Source organism: Notolepis coatsorum (genome assembly GCF_963971535.1).
Source record: "Notolepis coatsorum genome assembly, chromosome: 4".
NCBI classification, from domain to species: Eukaryota; Metazoa; Chordata; class Actinopteri; order Aulopiformes; family Paralepididae; genus Notolepis; species Notolepis coatsorum.
This window is the reverse complement of record NC_140168.1, coordinates 73,609,981-73,637,574: the sequence shown is the minus strand read 5'-3', so window position 1 is coordinate 73,637,574 and position 27,594 is coordinate 73,609,981. Positions and strand designations below refer to the sequence as shown.

At 41.9% G+C, this 27,594-nt stretch overlaps 1 protein-coding gene across 3 annotated transcripts in view; it reads right to left on the bottom strand.

Moving 5' to 3' along the window:
* The window catches only part of arhgef2a (Rho guanine nucleotide exchange factor (GEF) 2a), a 178,048-nt gene that overhangs the window by 43,892 nt on the left and 106,562 nt on the right, over positions 1–27,594 (bottom strand). For all 3 annotated transcript variants that reach the window (XM_084312713.1, XM_084312714.1, XM_084312715.1), the window contains 6 exons: positions 13,332–13,494; positions 11,505–11,572; positions 8,931–8,994; positions 8,271–8,403; positions 6,129–6,238; positions 1,184–1,327 (listed from right to left, as the gene is read on the bottom strand). In XM_084312713.1, the coding sequence (XP_084168839.1) occupies positions 1,184–1,327; positions 6,129–6,238; positions 8,271–8,403; positions 8,931–8,994; positions 11,505–11,572; positions 13,332–13,494 (682 nt within the window). The remainder of the gene's footprint in view (positions 1–1,183; positions 1,328–6,128; positions 6,239–8,270; positions 8,404–8,930; positions 8,995–11,504; positions 11,573–13,331; positions 13,495–27,594) is intronic.

Genomic DNA, 27,594 nt, shown 5'->3' with positions numbered 1-27,594 from the left:
AAATACAAATTGTTATTCAATGTAACACATACAAAACAACCATAAATACATTGACTATCCTACACAAAAGAGCAGTAAGAGTAATAAACAATGCAGGATATCGGGACCACACACACACACTGTTTCTACAATCACATATTTTGAAGTTCATTGATATATTGATAACTTTAAAACTCTGCAAGTTATGTACAAAGCAAGAAATAATCAATTACCGGTAAATGTAAGAAGCAAATTTCTGGATAAAGAGGGGGGATTTAATTTAAAAAAGGACCATTGAACTTCAAAAAACCTGTGATGAAAACAAACCTGAAAATAATGTGTATCTCCTCTTACGGAGCCACCCTGTGGAATGGGCTAGACTCGAGGATCAACAAAAATATTGTGAAAACATATATCAATTCAAATCTAGACTAAAAAAAATCTATTTTGATAGGTACAGAAGGGAGGAAGAGCTTTAATTGCATTTAATTAATTAAAAAATACATATGATATGTTATATCATATTACATTATATAATCATATTATAATTAATTTGTATATTATATTACAGTAAACTATATTTACACTATATACTATTATATTATGGTACTATATTATATTGTATATATCATGTACTATATATCTCATATCACATTATATATGTGTTGTATACACTATTATATACTATATACTATTATATACTGCACGTATACTATACTGTAATGTACTATATGTATGTACTATGTATGTAAATAAAAAAATAAACGTAAGACTTCAGGGGTAGGGCCCGACAAGCCTAGTGCTTCTCCCTAGCCCTTTTCGGACAATTGGACAATGCTGCAATAGCAGCTGTTAAAACGTTGGCGATTTATGGAATGACCATTGTTATGTGTCCAAAACCCGAAATAAAAAATATCTGAACTGAACTCTAAAAGTCTGTATTTTCCTTTTTATTCTGTATTTATTTCTAAAACTCATCTGGAGGGGACCAAATGTCATTGTGGGAACATTGACATTTTCATTATGACCACGTTTGAAATCAGGATCCTAAGTACATTTACACATACCGGTAAAGTTAATGAAGAAGAGAAGAGAAGAGAAGAGAAGAGAAGAGAAGAGAAGAGAAGAGAAGAGAAGAGAAGAGAAGAGAAGAGAAGAGAAGAGAAGAGAAGAGAAGAATAAAGGACATAAAAACCCAACAAACCATAGATGACGTCCTGCCTCTTGATGATGTCTTTGCGGTGGGTCTGCAGATAGGAGGAATCTACCGCCATGCTCCATGAGTCGGCCTCGAAGTCCCGCCCCTCGATCTCCATCTCCTCCAGCATTGTGGCATAGTACACTTCCCCTGAAGACACGGCAACACCGCTTAATGTGATGGAGAAATGTACCGATTATCATATTTTGTTTATTTCTTGTGGCACTTGGCTGATTTATTTTGCACATAATCTCACACACATCCAAAAACTCTTAACAGTTTTTCACACATTCATTTAGTTTGACAGTTATTGAGAGTAAATGAAGACACTTGGTGTTGCTATTTTTCATCTACACAATTTCATTGATCTGTGAATGTGTGCAAAACTGTTTTTGGATGTGTATGAGATTATATGCTAAATAAATCAGCATCGTTTCCCCCCCTTTCATTCTATCTGAGTGAAACTTTGCACATTGCATTTGGATTAAAAAAAAAATTGACATTGTTATTAAAGGTTCTATAGTCCAATCAGGGGCATTCCATGTGGGTAAATGGGAATTAGGGAGGGGATACATGCCTGCAACATGTAAACATTCATTTTGGACCTGCACATTTTTTTTTAAATGATAAATTCATTAATAAATACTTTCTGTGGGAGAAAAGCAATACTTTTAATCTGCACCAAGGCTCTGTGGATGTATTATACAAAAATAAAATGCTATAGATACATACAAATTGTATTTATAGCACCTTTAACATACTCAAATGAGCTAATATTTCATACAAATATAATACATTTTGTATCCATAAAAAATAAAGGACATGTTGAAACAAGGGCGTAATTTTGTTTTCAATGGTGGAGGGGACACATTTGGGGGCGTGGTCACAGTGGCGTCGTTTCAGTAAAATTCGTCGATTTTTTTTTAATCAGTTGTGCAATAGTCAATTTTGGTGAGTTGTTTCTATACAATTCACTTATGACAAGTCATAACGCCGTGCGAGTCTCGGAACGTGCGTACTACGTTGTGTGTGTGTGTGTGTGAGAGAGAGAGAGAGAGAGAGAGAGAGAGAGAGAGAGAGAGAGAGAGAGAGAGAGAGAGAGAGAGAGAGAGAGAGAGAGAGAGAGAGAGAGAGAGAGAGAGAGAGAGATATCGCGCTATTTATTATCTACAAAGCAGGCATGGCCGCGTCTATATTAATCCCAGCCGAAGAGTGCAAGAGTGCTTCCGCATTTTGCCCTGATTGGCCCCGGTAACGCCCTGCAAATGCGCATTTTCTTTTCCCCCCGCTCAGACGCCGAAATGGAATACATGTATATTATCGCGACGCGGACCAGATTCACTCGCAACGCCATGACGTTATTTCCCTGTACATTGCAACGTTAACACAAAGCAGCTGTCAACTGTACTTTACATATTATCCAAACGAGGACCACATAACCGCATCGCTGCTTCAGCATAATTGTTTGTGTTATTTCCCCGGGTGAGGAGACCGCGCGCGCCCCGGTAACTGAGTGCCCAGCGCCCCGGTAACTGAGTGCCCAGCGCCCCGGTAACTGAGTGCCCAGCACTCTCTGCGACTGTAGAGGCGCTCAATGTACCGCAGGTACTTTTCATACCTGCAATTGATAAGGAAACAAACACAGAAGATGCACATTGAGCTGTACTGTACTGTACCCATTCTGCAATCTGTTAATAAACTTTTCAATCAATCAATCAATCACATACATGGATGTAATGACAGCAAGAATAGGTAGACAAATCTGGTATGTCATAAATGTATAGATGTAGCAGTACTGTCTATCTGTATGTCATATATGTTACGATGAATTGAAAATGGGGGACCCTGATGTAAACAAGACGAAAGTCTTTCTCTGGTCTGCATCCCCTTAACAATTGTATGTATTGAGCTGTACTGTACTGTACCCATTCTGCAATCTGTTAATAAAGTGTTCAATCAATCAATCACACATATATGAAGTATGCAAACATCGCCTGCTGCGTCCATCGCGTATATATATTATAATATATATATAATATATATATACCGTATTAGCGCTTTAATATGGCGTGTTCTGTGATTAATGTGATTGACCAGCGTTAATGTGATTGACCAGCGTTGCGACCAGCGTTGCTAATATGAACCAAAGGCTTTAATATGGCGCGTTCTGGCATCTGTGATTAACCGTGTTGAATGGGGCGTCTGAACCAAGCGAGGACCTCATGCGCATGCGCGGCGAGCACCTGGGCGAAGGAAAAGGAAATGCGCAATGCTTACCGGCGAATGGGGAAGAATGCGGAAGCGCTCTTGCACTCTTCGGCTGGGATTAATATAGACGCGGCATGGCCAGCACCCTCATTTCACTGTCTGTATGCGCCCCCAGACATCATATTTGAAGACCCTGATCAGATAGGCCACATTTATTTGCTTGATCCATTTACATTGGCTGCGACGATACATTGGCCTGAGCTATTGTTATGCAAAGACAAGTAGCCAGGTGCGTACTTGGCGGCTTGGTTGTTTATTCTGAGACAAAGAGCAGCCACCTCTGTCTGGCGTTCAACTGCAACACGCGTCACAAATGACACGCAAATTAGATGATTTTGTCACAAGCCAATGGCTCGTCCCTCGCCAAGTACTCACCTGGCTACTCCAAGTACTCACCTGGCTACTCCAAGTACTCACCTGGCTACTCCAAGTACTCACCTGGGCCCTCATTTATCAACGTGGCGTACGCACAGATATGTGCGTAACCCGTGTGTACGATCATTTCTAAGCAAAGTGTGGGATTTGTCAATTTGAACTTGTGCTTGACTTTGTGCGTATATTTAAGCACAGGTCGGACCATGCGTAGCTGGCGCCGGTGGTAGAATACTTTTACAACGCGGAAATAAGCACTGACTGTGCTCCGCGTAACTCAACTCGTTATTATTTTGCGAATATATTGCAGAAATACGGGAAAGTTTTGATTATATTTAAAAGGCTTTGCCATTGTTAAACGTAATAAGTGGAACCCCGAAGCTGTAAGCAGAATACAAGTCATATGAACACCCACGATATAGTGTTCTTCCCCCTTCCTATAAGAAAGAATAAAAAACGCATTGCAACGAGAACAGACTGAGGTTATTTGTTGAGTGTATGTGTATACAAAACCCTTGCAATAAATGTGTCTTAAATTAATGAAAAGCATACATGCTCTGGACACAGAGCATATATCGTGTGGGTGATATCATGACTTGTATTCTGCTTACAGAATTTCACTTATTTAGTTTTACAATGTCAAAGCCTAAATCAAAACGTTCCCGTATTTCTGCAATCAATGCGCAAAATAATAACGAGTTGAGTTCTAACAAAGAACGTATTACATGCTGGTATGCTGATAGAGTAAACTATGATATGAATATGAATATGATATGATATAAAGGTATACTGGTCCGTCCGCGAGGATATCGAGGACTCGGATAGCCATTAAATGCAATTTGAGAATATAGGCTAAAGCGACGGCCTATAGCCTATACATATTATTTAATGTTTTCATAAGCGTAAAGATACAACAGCTAGATTAATGATCAAGTTAGTTTACTGTATGCAGGCTTCGCAGGGCTGTGTGTTATTATATATGCGCAAGTTACTGTTGCATAATGTAGGCTGGCTGCTATTATATGTAATTCATATAGGCTACCTAATACCAACAACAAAATAGATTGTATCATATGCCTCTACACACATTATATTATACACATCATATTATATCTTGGTTCGGCAGCGCCTCTGTGAACAATCTCTCAGAGTTTGCTCCATCAATAAACAAATCCAGTAATGTGAACGGGATTCCACTCGGTCAATGTACAGATAATCTGCGATGCGCATTTTGGCTGATAATGTGCCGGTGGCCGGAGTCTCATTCAGGCCTAATTGTATTTAATTCAATTGTAATGTTATTACTGGGGTATCTAAAACATCACTTAAATGCAGATCAGGGTTATCCACTGAAGCCATAATGACTCTGACCAGAACCACGGGCTCATGACGAGCGCACATAATAGGCATTGTAGAGCGCAGAGTTGGCGTGCTGAAATTGATTTAATTTCAGTCATTACAGTGCTTAATGTCGGGTCAGCTTGTAATTTATTTCTGTCAATGTGCTGGTTCTGTAGCAGGACTGGGTCAGTCAACATCCTTGGCTCCCGGCGCACCGAAGATAGTCTGCAGTCTGCACGCTCCCTCCTCAGCGGAGTTGTCTGTGAACTTGGCAACTTCATTGGATTTATTTATTCTCAAAAAATATCTATAATCATACGATTAAATATTGTTTAAAATAAAACGCTAAATACTATTATTCTGTGTGTCATGTTTCCAAATAAGATTGTTCACAACGGGAAATGCTGTATACGTTCAATTTGTTGGTTGGACCTCGGTGATCAATCTCGCTCTCAGTGAAGTCTCTCAGAGTTCGCTCGGGTTAGTCCACTTTTCCACATTTCATGGGGGTGGTGTGCCATTACCGTATATGGTTAATCGGGGCGGTTCTGGTATGCAAATACTTAAAACAGTGCACAAGCTCCAGCTTAGGAGCAAGGTGATATTTATCAAGACAACTGTGCGTAGGACCTGTGTACGCACGTGTGATAAATCCAGTTTTTTTTGTGCGTGCACACATTCTAAATTCTGTGCTTACGAACGGAAGTAGAATACTTTCTAAGGTGGTCTTTGCATAACAATATAGCTCAGGTCGTCAGAGACCTGAGCTCAGAGAGGGAACAAGCAGCCGTTTTTTCCCGTATGGTCCTAGTGCCGCGTCGCGTCTCCGTTTATTATCGTGTAACATTGTTTTGGACGGTAAAAAAGTGCGGGGGACAATAACTGCCTTCTGAAACCATGCAGGGGACATGTCCCCCGTGTCCCCCCCCCCCCCCCCCCATAATTACACCCCTGTGTTGAAAGGCTTTACCCTCGTCGTTCAGCGACTCCATGGACACGGCTCTGTTCCTAAAGTTGAGGGACTCGGTGGACTGGGACAGTATCCTGCGTAGCCCCAGGGGACAGTCATCATTCAGGCTCCTGCAGCATCCAGCAGTAGAGCAGGACACACACACACACACACACACACACACACACACACACACACACACACACACACACACACACACACACACACACACACACAGATATATACGTACATATGCATGCCAACACAAACACACATTCATACATGAAACATGCATCGAATGCAAATGAGTAGTGGTAAATATGTTAGAGGAACACACAGACATTATGGGAAATGCGCTTAGCATCTTCTCCAGAGTCAGACGAGAAGATACCAGTTTCCTCTCTGTGCGTTCAGTAGAAAGCTATCTGGCACAAATTAATGGAAGCGGATACGGAAGACTAGCCTAGCTTAAAATTCTGGGAGAGGTGTTTTTGGCCAACAGCTAAGCTAGCTGGTCCATATCCACTTCCATTAATTTGTGCTAAGATAAGACTAGCTTGCAGCCAGATCGCTTTTTACTGAACGTACAGAGAGGAAATTGGTATCTATCTTCTTGTCTGACTGGTAAAGGTGGTAAGCATTATCTCCCATAATGTTGGCGTGTTCCTTTAATGAAACTCACACAAGTCAACAGATACATGTGAATGTGATATGTGATATACAGAGTCATCCCATAAACAGGCAAGTAGGCAACAGACACACACCCCAAGTAAAAAAAATATATACGGTACGTGTATATGTTAATATACTTTTTATGTAGTCAGAAATTGTATTAACTAAAGTTGTACTAAGTACTTAAGATGTACTTAAATATATTTTAAATGTTAAATTATACTTGTGATGTATTTTTTGATTACTTTTGCTTACCAAAATAGTACACTTTTAATAACTTTACTAAAGTACAATTTAAGTTTGGTAAACATCTCAGTTTAAAATTTCTTTTTTGTCTGATTACATTTACAGCATATTAATATCATACTAAACATGTACTTTGAATTAGTACATGCAAGCACATAACAAGTACCAACAATACATTACAAGTATACTCTCAGAAAAGTAAATATGAGTAGAAATATAGTTTTAACACACTTACCGGTAATATACTAAAGATATAAGCACGAGTATGAAAAATAAGTATGAAAAAATATTTAAAAAGATTACTTGGGACGTACACAATATTCACTAAAAAAAGAACGTTGAAACAGACATACAGTGAAGTCACGAGAGTTACACTCTTAAAACACATATCCCCACGAACACACCCAAATAGCAAACACCACAAAACACACACATAAAAAAACAAAACAACGAATGGTTACAGGAAGCACTGAAATACACACCCGTGAATGATCACTACGGGCAGCAATATTCATGCTTGTGTCCAGACATACAAACATATAAAGATGAGGCAGAGGTCATGCGTAGATTGAAAGGTTCAAGTTAAATTCCAATAGATCAGTTAAAAAAAAAAAATTACTGCATAATAAGAATGTGGACTAGAAAGGTAATACTATAGTCTCGCAAAAGTAATACTATAGACTCACAAAAGTAATAATATAGACTCACAAAAGTAATACTATAGACTCACAAAAGTAATACTATAGACTCACAAAAGTAATACTATAGACTCACAAAGGTAATACTATAAACTCACAAAAATAATACTATATAGACTCACAAAAGTAATACTATAGACTCACAAAAGGTTCTGACTGACACCACCAAAATCTAGACCCTGACAACCCCCCTTTTGATTGGTATAATTTGCGGGGCAGAGTCTTATATCCGGGCCAATAATGGTACTACTATACTCCTGGTTTATTCATGGGAACAGGGACACTCAAGCACATTAAAAGCTTAATTCATGTAAGATTAAAATGCCTGTAAAAAGTTTAATTGGAATAGGATCTGAATATGGCCAATAGCCTGCTTTCTTTGTGCATCAAAAAGGTGTCTGACTGTAGCTATGCTGGAGAGTTCTGTAGATAAACAAAACATTTAGAAATAATTTAACGCAATACATGTGGCCAGTCCCTTAGCACCCCCCTCCAGCACCACCATCTTGAATCATGAGCCAATGGGACAGGTGGAAGTGAGACTCACCCTGCGATGTTATTGGTGGAGACGCTCTTGGAGAGGGACAGGCTGGAGCGGCCGCGCCGTGAGCCCAGCAGGGACTGCCTCAGGTTGTCTGAGTGGTAGATTGCTGAGCTGGGACGCTCCCTCATGATGGGAGCTACAGGAGGGAGGAGGAAGAGACATGGAGGCAGGAGTAGAGAGAGGGAGGGAGGAGGAGCAGTAGAGAAGGAGGGAAGGAGGGAAGGAGGGAGGGAGGGATGGAGGGAGGGAGGGAGGGATGGAGGGAGGGAGGGAGGGAGGGAGGGAGGGAGGGAGGGAGGGAGGGAGGGATATTAAGATATCAAGATATAAAAAACTCAGTCAGTACAAATACTAATAAAACATTTGTCTGTAGATGTCTGTGTGAATGTGAATGTGTGTGTGTGTGTGTGTGTGTGTGTGTGTGTGTGTGTGTGTGTGTGTGTGTGTGTGTGTGTGTGTGTGTGTGTGTGTGTGTGTGTGTGTGAGAGAGAGAGAGAGAGAGAGAGAGAGAGAGAGAGAGAGAGAGAGAGAGAGAGAGAGAGAGAGAGAGGGGAGATGGAGAGAGAAAGATGGAGAGAGAGATGGATGGACAGAGAGAGATGGAGAGAGATAGATGGATGGACAGAGAGATGGAGAGAGATGGAGAGAGGAACAAGATCTTACTTTTATTGCGTAGAGTGACATTCTGCAGGGCTGAGTTGTTCCTCATGAGAGCAATCTTCTGCTGCTGTGGTCAGGAAAAAGTAGAGGACAGTATAGAGTAGAGGTCAGTATATAGTAGAGGTCAGTATAGAGTAGAGGTCAGTATATAGTAGAGGTCAGTATATAGTAGAGGTCAGTATAGTAGAGGTCAGTATATAGTAGAGGTCAGTATATAGTAGAGGTCAGTATATAGTAGAGGTCAGTATATAGTAGAGGTCAGTAGTAGAGGTCAGTATATAGTAGAGGTCAGTATATAGTAGAGGTCAGTATATAGTAGAGGTCAGTATATAGTAGAGGTCAGTATAGAGTAGAGGTCAGTATATAGTAGAGGTCAGTATATAGTAGAGGTCAGTATATAGTAGAGGTCAGTATATAGTAGAGGTCAGTATATAGTAGAGGTCAGTATAGAGTAGAGGTCAGTATATAGTAGAGGTCAGTATAGTAGAGGTCAGTATATAGTAGAGGTCAGTATAGAGTAGAGGTCAGTATATAGTAGAGGTCAGTATATAGTAGAGGTCAGTATAGTAGAGGTCAGTATAGAGTAGAGGTCAGTATAGTAGAGGTCAGTATATAGTAGAGGTCAGTATAGTAGAGGTCAGTATAGTAGAGGTCAGTAGAGTAGAGGTCAGTATAGTAGAGGTCAGTATATAGTAGAGGTCAGTATATAGTAGAGGTCAGTATATAGTAGAGGTCAGTAGAGTAGAGGTCAGTATAGTAGAGGTCAGTATATAGTAGAGGTCAGTATATAGTAGAGGTCAGTATATAGTAGAGGTCAGTATATAGTAGAGGTCAGTATAGAGTAGAGGTCAGTATATAGTAGAGGTCAGTAGAGGGTAGAGGTCAGTATATAGTAGAGGTCAGTATATAGTAGAGGTCAGTATATAGTAGAGGTCAGTATATAGTAGAGGTCAGTAGAGGGTAGAGGTCAGTATAGAGTAATTCCCCATGGGTGTCACAGTCCTGGTCTTACACTACCCTCTGTCAGTCTGTGGAGGGTGTAGACTACCACATGTCTCCTCTGTCAGTCTGTGGAGGGTGTAGACTACCACATGTCTCCTCTGTCAGTCTGTGGAGGGTGTAGACTACCACATGTCTCCTCTGTCAGTCTGTGGAGGGTGTAGACTACCACATGTCTCCTCTGTCAGTCTGTGGAGGGTGTAGACTACCACATGTCTCCTCTACCACATGTCTCCTCTGTCAGTCTGTGGAGGGTGTAGACTACCACATGTCTCCTCTGTCAGTCTGTGGAGGGTGTAGACTACCACATGCCTCCTCTGTCAGTCTGTGGAGGGTGTAGACTACCACATGTCTCCTCTGTCAGTCTGTGGAGGGTGTAGACTACCACATGTCTCCTCTGTCAGTCTGTGGAGGGTGTAGACTACCACATGCCTCCTCTGTCAGTCTGTGGAGGGTGTAGACTACCACATGCCTCCTCTGATTCAGATTCAGATTCAGATTCCTTTATTGTCACGTATTTCAGTACCTTACAGCAAAGAAAGAGTGCAATTCTATTTGTTGTGGTTCCTCGACCATAGCAGCTTCCAATAATATAAATACAATAAAATGTGCATAGAATAAGAATAAAATAGAATAAGAATAAGATAAAATATGACTATATACAGTTCTAAAAAGTGTGCAGTGCAGATAACAGGATGTAGATCTTATACTATATTCAATTTTAATTGATTAGGGGGGCGTCAATGGGCTCTGTTGACGAGTCTGATGGCCGATGATACACCAGCCACTTCTTTTCGCCTGACAGCTAGGAGTTTCACTGGCGGTGCTGTGTAAGCCTGTGCACAATCACATTTTTAGAGAGATGCATGTAGGCAGTGATGTACCTGAACGTGTTCAATGAACATGAACTGAACGTACTGTATTTCCGCTAGATGAACGTAATTGTGAGCGCGTTCATTCTCGGCGCTCTATCACGGTATAACTTCGTTCAAAAGTGTGCCAGATTTGTGACGGGCGCACACGCGCACACACACACGCACACACACACACAGAAAGGTTTCGGTGTGCGTGTTGTGCGCCGAGAGAGAGACTCGTTACGCACGGCGCGGGCCGCCCCTTCAAGGCAATGGTAGGGGAAACACTGATAAATAATCACAGTGTGATGGAAATGCCAGTATTCTGATTGCTGTCTGTGGTTCTATATGGGTTGTATATATAATAATATATATAATAAATAATAGCTCGCAGCAACGTATTGAAAAAAAAACTATAAACTTTAAAGTAGTTCATTTTTGAAACCATGAACTTTAGTTCACATTCTTTTATTATGAACTATGAACTGAACTAGTTCATTTTAAAATGTGTGAACTGTGAACTGAACTAGTTCATGTAGAAAGTGAACTTTCCCAACACTGCATGGAGGCTCCTTGGCCCACGCTGGGACCACGACACCTACGGTGTGGAACCTTCATTTGTGCGCTTTCCTAACACCTTATATTTATTTTTACTATAGTTCATTTTCACAAGAGATGAATATTGCCTTGGAGTCGGAGAGGAAAGGGCTGCGTTCAGGCTCACCCTCTGTTTCATCTTGGCACAGTTTGGCAACGTGTCTCGGCAGCGGTTGTGGATGGTGACATTGCATGCTGGGAGAGAAAAAACGAGAGGAGGAATCACAACAACACATGACATTATGCACGATATCTAAACTTCTCCCTTTCTCTCTTCCGTTTCTGCATGTCTACCACGCAACTTTGATTTTCCTGCACTCTTCTTCTGCTCATCTGAATCCCCTGCTTTCATTCCATGTCACTTCCTGTTCACGGTCCTGGAACAGGAAGTCGGAATAAGCGCAGAAGATCGCCAACCTACCTGCGTCAGCCCACGTTACCCCCACGTCTCAGAGAGCTGCACGAATCCGCTCCCTCTTACCTCCAGTCAATGGTCTCTAACTACACACCCTCAAGACCCTATGCTCTGCATCTTCTGGCCGCCTCAGACCCACTCCTATCCCCTGTCCCCTATCTGAGCCCCTGGGGGGGTCCTCATAGCAAAGCAGGCTATTCTCGTCCTTGCCACAGCCTGAAACCTGTACAATTTCCCACTGTCGACTAAAAACACACCTCTTACTGTCTTTTTACTACAGTATGTACTATGCACCCTACTACTATGCTACTATGCGTATACTACTAAATATCACGCTAATATGTCTATACTACTATGCACTCAGAGTGTAAAACTCAATCTTGTTACTATTTGATAAACAATGCCACTGAGCGTTAGTTGCGAGAGAGGTACCTCTCTTGCCGACAATTTGTAAGTCGCTTTGGATAAAAGCGTCAGCTAAATTACTAAATGTAAATAATAAGCTGTGTTTGTGTGTGCACACGCCTGCCAATGTCACTCTTATATGGTTCCCTATGATGCCATGGTAGAAATCAAGTGTTGAGATGATGGTAAGAAACCTGTAAATGTCTTCTAGTTCCAGTTTGACCGCAGGAAGCCACATGGAAGGCACCAAAACACCCACGCTTAGCAGTGCCCTCTGATTAATACATAACATGATAAGTTGGTCTTAATTAAAACAATGAAGTGCTCTGTACTCACTGCTGTCTGCTACGTCTTCACTATGAAGTGCTCTGTACTCACTGCTGTCTGCTACGTCTTCACTATGAAGTGCTCTGTACTCACTGCTGTCTGCTACGTCTTCACTATGAAGTGCTCTGTACTCACTGCTGTCTGCTACGTCTTCACTATGAAGTGCTCTGTACTCACTGCTGTCTGCTACGTCTTCACTATGAAGTGCTCTGTACTCACTGCTGTCTGCTACGTCTTCACTATGAAGTGCTCTTTACTCACTGCTGTCTGCTACGTCTTCACTATGAAGTGCTCTGTACTCACTGCTGTCTGCTACGTCTTCACTATGAAGTGCTCTGTACTCACTGCTGTCTGCTACGTCTTCAATATGAAGTGCTCTGTACTCACTGCTGTCTGCTACGTCTTCACTATGAAGTGCTCTTTACTCACTGCTGTCTGCTACGTCTTCACTATGAAGTGCTCTGTACTCACTGCTGTCTGCTACGTCTTCACTATGAAGTGCTCTGTACTCACTGCTGTCTGCTACGTCTTCAATATGAAGTGCTCTGTACTCACTGCTGTCTGCTACTTCTTCACTATGAAGTGCTCTGTACTCACTGCTGTCTGCTACGTCTTCACTATGAAGTGCTCTGTACTCACTGCTGTCTGCTACGTCTTCACTATGAAGTGCTCTGTACTCACTGCTGTCTGCTACGTCTTCACTATGAAGTGCTCTGTACTCACTGCTGTCTGCTACGTCTTCACTATGAAGTGCTCTGTACTCACTGCTGTCTGCTACGTCTTCACTATGAAGTGCTCTGTACTCACTGGGGCAGCTGAGCGCCTCCTTGGCGGTGATGCTCTTGTTGCAGGCGGAGCAGAGGGTGGTGCCCGACACTGTGAGGGAGGTGTAGAGGTGGCCGTTGCTGTAGCGTGCCTCCCGCTCCCGCGCCTCCTTCTCACGCTCTCGCATGCGCTCCTTCTCTTTATTCTGGAAAGTAGCAAAAGAACAATGACTTAAAGAGTGATTACACACCATAGATCATGTGTTTATTCTATAGTGAAATATATTCATCCTGGTCATTGTTTCAACATTTCAGGGACAAAGATCACACAGCAGAGATTACAGGCAGAAAGGCATCCTTGTGTTGCCACATAGCATTCTCTAGATCTCTCTGCCGTCTAGCTTTTTGCATTTGCACCATGCTGCACACCCTGGCCCCTCCCCGATCATCACTTCAGAATACCTTGTGGTATATAATAATGTATTATACTGTGAATTTCTCCAGAGCTCTCTTGGCAGAGCCTGAGGTGAGGTGTGGCCAGCAACAGCAATAGCAACACACTAGGGCTGACCCCTATTAGTCGAATAGTCGACTATCGATCGAAAGGAGCCGTAGTCGACTGCCAACCTCTTAGTCGAATATCATTCTTTCCAAAAGAAAAGAGGCCTATAAGCGTGGCTAACGCTAATGGCACGCATACCAGAGGCTAACTGCCTAAGAAAACAGGCACAGAGGTACTGAAAGAGGATTTCACCCATCTAATGAACACACTAGACTAGACAAATATCAAGATGTATCCATCAGTGGACCAATTGCATGCTTTTGCAGAGGACAAGAAGCCTTCCGTTTTTTTTTCATTCTTTTTTTTTCATAGTCGACTAATAGTCGACTATCGGCTAATTTCGGCCAATCATAGTCAACTATCCAAATCCTTAGTCGGGGACAGCCCTACAACACACTCAACTCCAACCAACACATATTACCTAAACAGAAAGAGGCTGAGCTCTACAGAGAGAGAGAAAGAGGCTGAGCTCTACAGAAAGAGAGAAAGAGGCTGAGCTCTACAGAAAGAGGCTGAGCTCTACATAAAGAGGCTGAGCTCTACAGAAAGAGGCTGAGCTCTACAGAAAGAGAGTGAGCTCTACAGAAAGAGGCTGAGCTCTACATAAAGAGAGTGAGCTCTACAGAAAGAGAGAAAGAGGCTGAGCTCTACAGAAAGAGAGTGAGCTCTACAGAAAGAGAGAAAGAGGCTGAGCTCTAAAGAAAGAGGCTGCGCTCTACAGAAAGAGGCTAGCTCTACAGAAAGAGGCTGAGCTCTACAGAAAGAGGCTAGCTCTACAGAAAGAGGCTGAGCTCTACAGAAAGAAAGAGGCTGAGCTCTACAGAAAGAGGCTGAGCTCTACAGAAAGAGGCTGAGCTCTACAGAAAGAAAGAGGCTGAGCTCTACAGAAAGAGGCTGAGCTCTACAGAAAGAGAGAAAGAGGCTGAGCTCTACAGAAAGAGGCTGAGCTCTACAGAAAGAAAGAGGCTGAGCTCTACAGAAAGAAAGAGGCTGAGCTCTACAGAAAGAAAGAGGCTGAGCTCTACAGAAAGAGGCTGAGCTCTACAGAAAGAGAGAAAGAGGCTGAGCTCTACAGAAAGAGGCTGAGCTCTACAGAAAGAGGCTGAGCTCGACAGAAAGAGGCTGAGCTCTACAGAAAGAGAGAAGAGGCTGAGCGCTACAGAAAGAGGCTGAGCTCTACAGAAAGAGGCTGAGCTCTACAGAAAGAGAGAAAGAGGCTGAGCTCTACAGAAAGAGGCTGAGCTCTACAGAAAGAGGCTGAGCTCGACAGAAAGAGGCTGAGCTCTACAGAAAGAGAGAAGAGGCTGAGCGCTACAGAAAGAGGCTGAGCTCGACAGAAAGAGGCTGAGCTCTACAGAAAGAAAGAGGCTGAGCTCTACAGAAAGAGAGAAAGAGGCTGAGCTCTACAGAAAGAGAGAAAGAGGCTGAGCTCTACAGAAAGAGAGAAAGAGGCTGAGCTCTACAGAAAGAGGCTGAGCTCTACAGAAAGAGAGAAGAGGCTGAGCTCTACAGAAAGAGAGAAAGAGGCTGAGCTCTACAGAAAGAGGCTGAGCTCTACAGAAAGAGAGAAGAGGCTGAGCTCTACAGAAAGAGAGAAGAGGCTGAGCTCTACAGAAAGAGAGAAAGAGGCTGAGCTCTACAGAAAGAGAGAAAGAGGCTGAGCTCTACAGAAAGAGAGAAAGAGGCTGAGCTCTACAGAAAGAGAGAAAGAGGCTGAGCTCTACAGAAAGAGAGAAGAGGCTGAGCTCTACAGAAAGAGGCTGAGCTCGACAGAAAGGAGCTGAGCTCGACAGAAGTTCCCTGTTCACTTTCGGTTCCTCTATTAAGATGAACTCATAGTCTATCTGTGTAGAAACAAAGCCCCTTATAAAGCACTGTGGGAGCCTGTAGACCTTTGAAGCCTGGACCATGACATCAGACAAACAGACCTGTTTAGATACGCTTGTTTTACATTCAGCCAACCAAGGGTATGTTTAGTTAAGACCACTTTTGGCAAAGACACACAATTTTGTCTATCTGGAATAGCAAGTACTGCCACTCCTGCCAGGACTGAAGTAAATGTGCAAGGAATAGGAGAGTTGGCATGATACAATAGGTTACATGTGTTAAAAGAGACACTTCACCAAAAACAATGCTGATTTATTTTGCACAATCTCACACACATCCAACAACTCGAATCAGTTTTGTACACATAAATTTCATGTCATTTAGTAGAGGGGCATTTGTCTCTGAGTGGCATTGCCACTTAAAGGTTGCAGACTTTGATCGGAATGGATTTACAACCAAATATAGATTAACACAACAAAAGTGAATGTTCTTCTGGTCCCCTAAAATGGGTGGACTACAGATAAAAAGGGCTAACATTCCTTCACAGCTCTCCTGGTATGGAGGTAAACATCAAAGCTGAAAGTCTACACTACAGAAATGAGTATTGAGGATAAACAAAGTTATGTTATATTGTGTATGTAGTGCTGTACTATATTCACTGCTGTCAAGTTAATCAAGTTTTTTTCTTTTCTTGTAATATTTTAATATAAGTAAAAGTATATTATATATTGTAATACACTAAATGATGTTATATCTAGTCAAATTAATGGAAGAACAAATATAAATGTAAGGGGGTAGGGATCAATAAGCTTAGCTTCCCTCTACTCCTTTTTTGGACATGTCTGCTAACCAAACACATTGCTCTTGACCTTTTGTTTATAATTCCTTATTTTTTCTTTTTTTAATGTTTTTCTTTTAATGTTTTTTTTTATTTGTTGCTATGATTGTTTGGTTCGACGAAACAAGATATCGTGAGTTGTTTGGAGAAATATGGAGAATAACATGTCCAAAAATAAACTTCATTCATTCATTCATTCATAGTCATTGTTCCATTTCAAAACGTAAAAACGTACAGAGCCAAAACAAATAGATAATGTTTCACTGTCCTCAGACTGCACAACAAAAGGAGCCATACTTTCCCATGAGAAGGTCACATGATGCAGGTCTAAAGACGTGTGTCATTCCCTCGAAGCACAGGCAGGCACGTGTGGCTTTCTTGCTACTGGTTTATTTTAAGCCTCGTTTCCCCAAATCCACTGTGAAAACGCGTTGGCTGCAACATGCTACAACAAAGGGGAATAATCTTCAGTCCTCCATTTGTCTGTGACCGTCGCATCAATTAAATGATCAACTTTCACTGGAGCATAATGCTGACCATCCGTGCCGCTTGCCTGCAGGTGTCGCTTCTAGTCTTAAAACACGCGAGAGCAGCCCAACGGGATACTGTACAAAGTGTACATAACTTTGAGCCGAGACTTCAATATAAAAGTACTATTACTTGTAGCAAATTAAATAATGTATAAATAAGAAATTAAACTTAAATTCATTCTCAAATATTACATTAGGTAAACTTCCTGCAATTAGGAGCCCAGGTAAACTTCCTACATAAGAGCCTAGAAAAACTTCCTACATAAGAGCCCGGATACATTTCCTAGGTAGGAGCCCTGATAAGCTTCCTATGTACTGTAGGAGCCCAGGTAAACTTCCTAGGTATAGGAGCCCTGATAAGCTTCCTATGTACTGTAGGAGCCCAGGTAAACTTCCTAGGTAGGAGCCCTGATAAGCTTCCTAGGTAGGAGCCCTGATAAACTTCCTACTGTATGTACTGTAGGACCCCAGGTAAACTTCCTAGGTAGGAGCCCTGATAAGCTTCCTAGGTAGGAGCCCTGATAAACTTCCTAGGTAGGAGCCCTGATAAGCTTCCTAGGTAGGAGCCCTGATAAGCTTCCTAGGTAGGAGCCCTGATAAGCTTCCTAGGTAGGAGCCCTGATAAGCTTCCTATGTAGGAGCCCTGATAAGCTTCCTAGGTAGGAGCCCTGATAAACTTCCTACTGTATGTACTGTAGGAGCCCAGGTAAACTTCCTAGGTAGGAGCCCTGATAAGCTTCCTATGTAGGAGCCCTGATAAACTTCCTACTGTATGTACTGTAGGAGCCCAGGTAAACGTCCTAGGTAGGAGCCCTGATGAACTTCCTACTGTATGTACTGTAGGAGCCCAGGTAAACGTCCTAGGTAGGAGCCCTGATGAACTTCCTACTGTATGTACTGTAGGAGCCCAGGTAAACTTCCTAGGTAGGAGCCCTGATGAACTTCCTACCTAAGAGCCCAGATAAACTTCCTAGGTAGGAGCCAGAAAAACGTCCTTGGTAGGAGCCCAGTGAAGGAAATCGATGATTTGCATTTGGTGTATAACCGATATAGAGATGAGTTTTAAGAGGATAATACCATTATCATCATTTTCAGCATGTATGTCTGTCTCCAGCCAAACTGGGCAGAGGGCCGTTATCAGCTGGGTGAAAACAGAGCAGGGAGCAGTCAGTGCAGCGAGCAGGGTGTCTGCATTCCATCAGCACATAACAACTGAGGACAGAGAACAGCGCAGGAACGGTCAGAGAGAGAGGTTGACATCATTAGAAACTGCAGTTTAATGTGTGTTAAAGGTTGAAAGCAGTTGCCATGACAGCGCATCACATGACAACCAGAAGCGGGGTGGGGCCTGTCATTAATGATGATGATGATTATTATAATGTGAGTGTTCTTCTGCGTATGAGTTAGATCTAGACACGAAGCTGACGCGAGCGGACGTGGATCAGAGACGTTCATCTCTCTCTCACCCTCGCCGGTGGGGGAGGGGAGATGACACATCATCATTAGCTTCGGCTAACGGGAGAAGGGTTGTGGCTAACGACGAGGCCTTAGCCACCATTGGACTAAACAGCAGAAGACGATAGAATAATGAATTTAGTGTTCCATCAAAGATTTTTTCAAGGACAATACGAAATGGGTAACATCTGAGGCTTTTGTTTATGTAATAAACAACGTTTTCCAAGAAAGGTACTACACAGCCTAGTGTCAAATTCTTATGTCAGTCAGAAGATCCTTAGGAACTTCTACTCATGTACAATAGAGAGCATCCTGACCGGCAACATCACCTCCTGGTTTGGGAATAGCACTGCACAAGACCGTAGCAGACTACAAAGAGTGACACGTTCAGCCGAACGCACAATTAGAGGGGGGCTTCCCACCCTCCAGAACATTTACAACAAGCGGTGCAAGGGGAAGGCTAAGAGAATTATTAAGGACTCGAGCCACCCGAACAACTGCCTCTTTGAACTGCTGCCGTCAGGCAAGCGATACCGGAGTCTTATGGCGAGCACAGAAAGACTCAGAAGGAGCTTCTATCCCCAGGCCATCAGGCTGCTAAACGAACAATAATCGCTAAACGAACAATAATCACTATGCAACAACCATCAAATGCACACAGCACACACACCCACACGCACACACACACTCACTCAAACAAACAACACACTGCAGCACCCACTCTCCACACTTTAGATCACACAAACACACTTACACTTTATATTTATTGATAAAGGATTTGCACTACAACTCGTACACCTACTGTGAATTGTACCTAAACTGCACCTTGTCCATCTATGCCTTGCACTATATAGTATTGTATATTAGTACACTGCACAGTATTGTATATTGTATGGTAACTACGTCTACGAACATTGTACATATGTCTAAACTGAACACTGTGACCTCTTTTTTTTTTCTTCTAATTTTTACTATGTTTTTATTTCATACTTATCTTGTCATGCACAGTCTCTGGAGCGCAACAGTAAGAAGCATTTTGTACAAAAGTATTCTGTACTTCTGTATGACAACTATTAAAGAAACTTGAAACTTGAAACTTATGCTTACGGATTGCATTAAAGTCAAGTCAAGTCAAGTCAAGGGGTAAAGGGGAATGACAAAGATTGTACAGCCAGTATGAGAGGGCGTCGGAGAAATAAAACACAACGCAGAGTCAATGGATAAAGCGGTGATAACACAAGCCAACAGATGAAGAGGTGATACTGGCTGATTGATCAAAATCTAAAAACCAGGTAAACTTCCTACCTAACAGCCCAGGTAAACTTCATATGTACTGTAAATGTCCAGATAAACTTCCTATGTAGGAGCCCAGGTTTACTTCCTAGGTAGGAGCCAGATAAACGTCCTTGGTAGGAGCCCAGGTAAACGTCCTACCTAACAGCCCAGGTAAACTTCATACATACTGTAAACGCCCAGAAATCAGAAATCATCATTATCGGTCCAAAATCCCTCACCAGCCACACCCAGGATTTCTCCCTAAATATTGATGGTTCCATTGTCACCCCCTCCACTCACGTCCTTGGCATCATCCTGGACTCCACCCTTTCTTTCCTCCCCCATGTGAACCACATAACAAAAACGGCCTTCTACCACCTCCGGAACATTGCTCGTCTCCGCCCCTCCCTATCACTCTCCGCTGCTGAAACACTGGTTCATGCATTCATTTCATCAAGACTGGATTACTGAGGGGCGCCCCAGTGGCGAACCACATAGCGCGCTCAGCCGCGACACGGCCGACCCGGGTTCGACTCCCGAACCCGTCGTTATTTGCAGAATGTCTTCCCCCCACTCTGTCTCCCATTCCTCCTCTGTCTCTCTCTACTGGACTGCCCAGTAGCAATAAAGCAATAAAACGCCAAAAAATAAATCTTTAAAAAAAAAAAGACTGGATTACTGTAACAGCATCCTCTACGGCTCACCAAACACTATCCTCAATAAACTCCAATATGTCCAAAACTCTGCTGCCCGCATGCTCACCTCCACCCGTCGCTCTGATCACATCACCCCTGTCCTCCACGACCTCCATTGGCTTCCGATCAAATACAGGACACAATTTAAAATACTTCTGTCCAACCTCCTCCACCGTCACACGCCCACCCGTCGCCTCAGGTCTGCAGATGCCAACCTCCTAACACCTCCCACGACCAAGCTCCGGACCAGGGGGGGCGACAGGGCCTTTGCTGCTGCTGCCCCCTCCCTCTGGAATGCCCTCCCCAGCCATATCCGTGATGCAAACACCCTGATATCTTTTAAATCAGCGCTCAAAACCCACCTTTTCAATCTTGCTTTTGACCTTTAATTCTGTCAGTTTTATTTAATTTGGTCATGTATTATTTTGTTCTGTTTTTGTTTTGCCATAGTTTTGTCCCTTCTACCCATGTAAAGCGTCTGTGAGCACCTGGAAAAGCGTTATATAAAATGGATGTATTATTATACTGTAAACGCCCAGATAAACTTCCTATGTAGGAGCCCAGGTTAACTTCCTACGTAAAAGCCTAGGTAAACTTACGCGCTACATCCAAAGTGTTGATCACTCAACTGGAGAGACTACTGGCCCGCTGCCTGTGTTGACATCCTGCACAGGAAGTAAAGGGCAAAGACTTCCTCTTTTTGAAAGTGCAGAAGGGAGAGGAAGTTACTGGTAGGGACACCGACACTGCTGAATCTGGAGGCTTTACCAACGTGCAGCAGTATCATGAGTCTGTCTCTGCTTGAAACCAAAGGAACTACAGTACCAGAGTTCATTCAGTCAGTGGAGATGTGTCCAGCACACACACATTATGGAAAATAGGTTTTGCCTAGTGTATGGATGTCAGTTCGAAATGTTATTTAGGGTTAGTCTTTGTATGAATGCGTCAGTCTGAAATGGTATTTACTATTTAGGGTTAGTCTTTGTATGGATTTGACAGTCTGAAATGGTATTTAAGATTAGGGTTAGTCTTTGTATGGATTTGACAGTCTGAAATAATATTTAGTTATTTAGTTGTTGGGGAAATATGACAAATGTACACCATGCTGTTTGGCCAGGGGGGTTGAGGTCTTCAGATGAACCAGCCTAAACAAGCTGCTTCCCCTCAATGATGTCACAATGAATTAGCTTCGATTCATCAATTAGCTGTACTTTTTGGAGCCAGGAACACCGTCTACCTAATATACTGCCCAGTTTGTAAAGGTTGTTTACTCCTGGGTGTAGAGTAGCCAGGCAGGGAAGAAAATAATTTATTTTTAAAAGAAAAAATGGTGTGTGGGGCATTTGGTTAGTAGTGTAGAGGTCTAAGCCAATTCCTGGTAGCAGTCTAAACAAATTCCCGGTAGCGGTATCTCCGGCTTGGAATGGTCAGTCATCCCTATGAACATAATATGGCAGTGTGGGATATGAGCCAGTGGGGTATGAGTCCTGGTTGTTTCAATAGCGACTCCTACTGGTTGGCGCTTGTTCAACAGTTCTGGGGGAGATAGCATGAACCTCCACACGTGGTACGCTCTCCAAGTGAAACTCCTAGCTGTCAGGTGAAAAGAAGCGGCTGGTGACTGACTCAGAGGAGGCATTGGTCAACACCCTCCACAGACCGACAGAGGATAGTGCAATGACCAGGGCCCCGTTCCATGTACCTGGATAACTGAGTTAGCCGGATAACTTTAGCTGGATAACTGGGTTAGCCGGACTTTCCGGTTTCATGTACGTGGATTTTCCAGATCACCATGCCAACAGATCCAAAAGTTTGAGCCTGCTCGAAAGCAGAGTTCAAGTTCAAGTTAGCCCGATCACGCAGAGCCACGCCCCCGCAAAGAAGTGACAGCTCGTTTCCTGAAACTATTCCCACAGTCTACGATCTGCATTATACCATTCTGAATTACGTTTTTGTGCTCCATTCTTCCAGAGGGGGCTTTTGAAATGTAAAATAGACCCAAAATGCTGATATTAAATTCACTTTGTCCTAAATAATGCACGTTATATATACCGTGGCGACGGTGGCGCTCGCTCGTGCGATGTACACAAAAATGTGGTTATTTTAATTGTAACTGGGATTAAGATGTCTGATGAGATGCGCTGTTTGACGGATTTGAGAAATTGAATGAGCCGTTGACGTCACATGAATGAATGAGGATAAAGAAATAAAACTTCATTCAAAATAAGGAATATTCTAAACACGGGTCTCTCGTTCATTAATGTATAAACAATGAATTTATCCCATCTGGCCCAGTGGCCCAGCGGTAGTGCTCAAGCCTGCCAACCTTGCGACCCGGGTTCAAATTCCGCTGTTTCCAATATGATTTTTTTGAATATAATATTAATGATTATACGCCAAAGTAGCCTGGTTTTAAGTTAAAATATTATAAATCTACATGCATTGAGGATGTCATTCTTTATATAGCTCTCAACGTGCACCAAATTGAATTATTCCTATATTGCAAAAAAAAGGAGACAACTAGGGTCTTGAACCCCGGTCGTCCGTGTGAAAGTCAAAAGAACAACCCGTTAGACCACATTGGAGATAATTTAAAGATTGACTATACATCAATCAATGGGCAAGAGGGCCGTATCGTAATTCTGTATAACAGTTAACTAGTTATTTTCGCTAGCAAGATCTCATTTGATTATTCAATCCAGCAGGCAAGTTTAAAGAAATATAATCTGATTGATTGAGGTAATGAGGGACTTAGAATTAGCCTATAGATAACGCATTTAACTTGTCGGCGAGGCGATTGAGCCGTATTGCAATCTGTCAATAAAGTCTTAAATCAATTAATCAATCAATGCCGTTGAGAATCAGGGTCTCTGCCATCGATACGTGCTGGCTTTTCACCTAAAACGGCCGCGCGCATTTAGCCTGACTCGCAAGTCTGGCTTGAGTTAACGAGACTGAATCCACCTTTGTGAAACAGGAAAATCCCGGCTTCGAACATCGGGTTAACTGAAGCTGGATAATGGACATCTTGATCGACTTAGTTGAACCACGTACATGAAACAGGGCCCAGGACTGTGACACACACAGGGAATTGGCACGACGACTAAATTGGGGATAAAATAGGAGAACATTTTTATTAAATAAAATGTTGGTGCGTGCTATTTCCACCAAAAGGTTTGGTTTACTATACGAGGGAAGAAAGAGGTGGTAATTTAGGACAGTAACAGGACAAGTACACCTCCAGGAAAAGATAAAAGATTCGACTGCATAAGTTCCAGAATATTTTTTGTCGGTTGGTTGTTTTTAGGGATTTTCTTTTCCCATGCCATGAGTTCTATCCTGTTAAATGAAAAGCACATCTTCTTTGTGACAATAATGACAATAATACTCACAATTGTTTCTGCATAAACGCATTCATTTGTGGGACTAATGATAAAGTTATGTCACTCGAATGGACGCTTTAATTAGTCAACAGAATCCTATGGCTATTGGTTAAATAAGGCATTTGTTAAACAGCCAGTGTGATATGACATCATATCAGTTCAATACTTCAAAACCACATCAAGGAAAAGAGAAGACGTCCTACCAATCAAACTAAAGGTTCAGTCCATACTAGGCCTGGTAATACATGTCCTATACGTGTATGATGACTCAATATATCACAATATATTGTGAAACTATAAACACTGCAATATTATATTGCAATTTTATAATGTTGACATTTTAGAATAGATTAAATGGTAGGCTATATTATAAAAACAAAGTTTACCTCCTTTAGATTTTCCATGCAATCTGAACAGAGTACAGAATTTGTATTCATTGATAGGGAACACAAATTCTTGCTACACGCCTAGTTGTGTTGTCACAATACCAAAAAAGTATCATGATTCCCCGTTCTAAAGAGATACCACGGCAAAAACCTAAAATATGAGATTTATTATATATATTTATTATGAGATATGAGAAATATGAGACAGAACATGGAAAAGTCTTTATAAGAATATTTCTATTTATAATATGTTGATGCTGTTGAAACTTATAGAATCACAATATATTTACGCACATAATGTAGCAAATGCTGCGGTCACAAAATGGTTAGGAAAAATTAGACGTACGTAGTACCTACTTACTGGTCACAGGAGTCTTCAATAACGTTTGAATGGTAATCCATTTTGTGAATATATTTGTTGAAACAACATCTTTGTTGGCAGAGGGCTCCTTCTTATCAACACTGCTATCTAACGTTAGCAAGCTAAGCATACTGTGTAGCTGGACCTGTGTAACATTAAGTAACTTTCACTTCCATTCATAAACTTTGTATTATGAAATAACAAGACATTCAGGGATGTCTGTGAATATTCTCCCTATGCCTTGGTGTGTGTTCAGCCGACACTGTTGACACGGCCACTACGCAAAGCGTGCCCTTTCTCTCACACTGCTCCGGTCACGCATCCACTAAACTCATGGAAAGTACGGCTGTATTAGTATCAATACTAATAATATGGAGTATTAGACATTGGACCGTTTTTAACGGCTGGGTATCGCAATACTTTTTTAGTATCAGTATATCGTGCAACTCTAGTCCATCCTGACAGATGTAATCTGTCTAGTTACTTTGAAGAAAAAGATGTTGCATAGATAACATGGCAAACATTGATGAAGATGATGTACTTTCAAATTTGAAGCCTAGCGACTTCAAGAGGATATCATTTAGAATGAAGGGACCACAGTAGGGCTGGGCGATATGGCCTAAATATGATATCACGATATTTTCTGACCTTTCGGCGATACACGATACGCATCACAATGTTTTTCTTTTTTTCCCCAAACAATTCATTATGAGGCTTACCAAGACAGTATTTGAGTTTGCAAGCTAACATTAAAGACAAAATAAAATACCCATGCATTTAGCATTTTTATATTATATATTAGATTTAGATTATTGGATTATTAGATTATATATTGCATATATTTAGCAACGAGATATTATATGATTTAGATATGAAATATGATGAATTGAAAATGGGGGACCATGATGTAAACAAGACGAAAGTCTTTCTCTGGTCTGCATCCTCCAGTCCACTGTTGTTGTATTGAGCTGTACTGTATTGTACCCATTCTGCAATCTGTTAATAACGTTTTCATTCATTCAGACGGCAAACAGAATAATTTTGATTGACAGTCGAGTCTGCCAATTACGTCACACCGCTTGCACCCGCCCTGCTGTTCTTAGCACCAATCGGCAAGCGCGTATTCATTTTTTACTTCCACTATATCCGCCATTGATTTTGACGAGAGCTCAATGACAACAACGGTAGCGGTAGCTCCCCGCGGCCAACGTTTAGCTTTTAGCTCCGCAGGATGACTAATCGATGCATAATGATTTTACTGCAACGAATGTTATAATAAAAGCCTTTCCATAAATCTGTCTGATTGAAAACTTTATTAACAGACCGCAGAATGGGCACAACTGAGTCAGCACGGGCTGAGATATGAACGACTAATGCTTGCTATCTATCTAGGTCGACCTCGGACGTTGCTATGTAAATACGCTGATGTTATTGAACGTGTAACTATATAACGTTAATGCCACAAAACGAATGCCTTTGTTATCATAAGTCATAAGTAGTAACTTTGATGCAGTAGTGTGTGTGTGGGGCGGCGCTGTTCAAAAGTTTGAACGTGTGGACCAGATTGACGAGACACAATCCACTTGGGCTAAACATCACGATATCCACGATACGTTTAAAAAGTGTATCATTAATGAACTGTACCCGATATTTATATAATATCGTCATATCGCCCAGCCCTAGACCACAGTACTATTTTCTCTGGGTATTTCTACTTTTACTTAGTAATGGAACTGTGTACTTCACCACTGCTCATTGGTAAGTAATAAAATAGGGCTTGGGTTCACACTAACCGTCGGTAGCGTGATAGTAAAGGGTTAACCTTCTGTAGTGTGGCAGTGAAAGGGTTAAGGCAGGAAGTGGTCCTGCAACCTGCATCATCTCCTGTGGGGCAGAGTGGCGTCGAGGAAGGTAAAAGTTTAGTCTCCATGTTGACCGACATTTGAGACAATCTACTCATCTGACAGAGGACTGCGACTGCTCTTACTACGTCGACCACAGGAAGAAAAGTACATGATCTATGTTGTGTTATAACCACCAAGTAATATATTTACGTATTGTATTGGCAAAAGTCCAAAACATACGCCGCCACCAGGAGTTGAACCAACAATCATTGCAGTCGTTTATCGAAAATATCAAACCCCAAACATAGAATAATAATCTGTAAATCCTACTGTATGTAGTCGTTTTTAGACTACAACACTACTACTAAACATGCCTAGATTTTACATCTAGGTGATGTCACAATTCTGAGGCTTCTCTCTCTTATTTCTAGCTTTAGGAGAAATCATGTTCACAAATAAAAAAATATATATATATTACCGAAAATGGCTTAGCAGCATCGCTACACCTTTACACCTCACAGAATGCAAGGTTCTATGAATATGCAAATTGCCAACAAGCACCCATTGATATTTATCAGGAATTCCAAGTCGGCAGCTTATATTTTTTTCAAGACATGTTAATAATACCTCAGCTTTCTGTGTAGCTGAAGCTAAAGGTGTCAAGTTACCACATATTGAACCATGATAGGTTGGAACTATTAGTGACATCACACATTCAACTCAGATTTCAGGGAAGTACAGAGAAGCCCTCCCTCTCCAGTGGAAATAATGTGAAAAAGGTCTGATGACAAGTTCTGCACAAATAACAATCTGTGTAGCCAAAGTTATGCCTCCTAGAGTTAAAAACAATCTGTATAGTCAAGTAGCAGAGGGGATCTTTAATAAAGATTAAATCTCTCTCTCTCTCTCTCTCTCTCTCTCTCTCTCTCTCTCTCTCTCTCTCTCTCTCTCTCTCTCCTCCTACACAGTTAGCAGGGTGTAGATACTATGGATCTGCACCATCCAGCATCTCCCTCCCACCTCAACCTGCCATCATCTGTTCTACAGTGGAATGCAATGCAGGCTATATATGCAATGTTCTCTTTAACCCTTTCATGTATTAATTAGTATTGAGTTTGAAAATAGCTGTGAGCAGCCACAATATGTATGG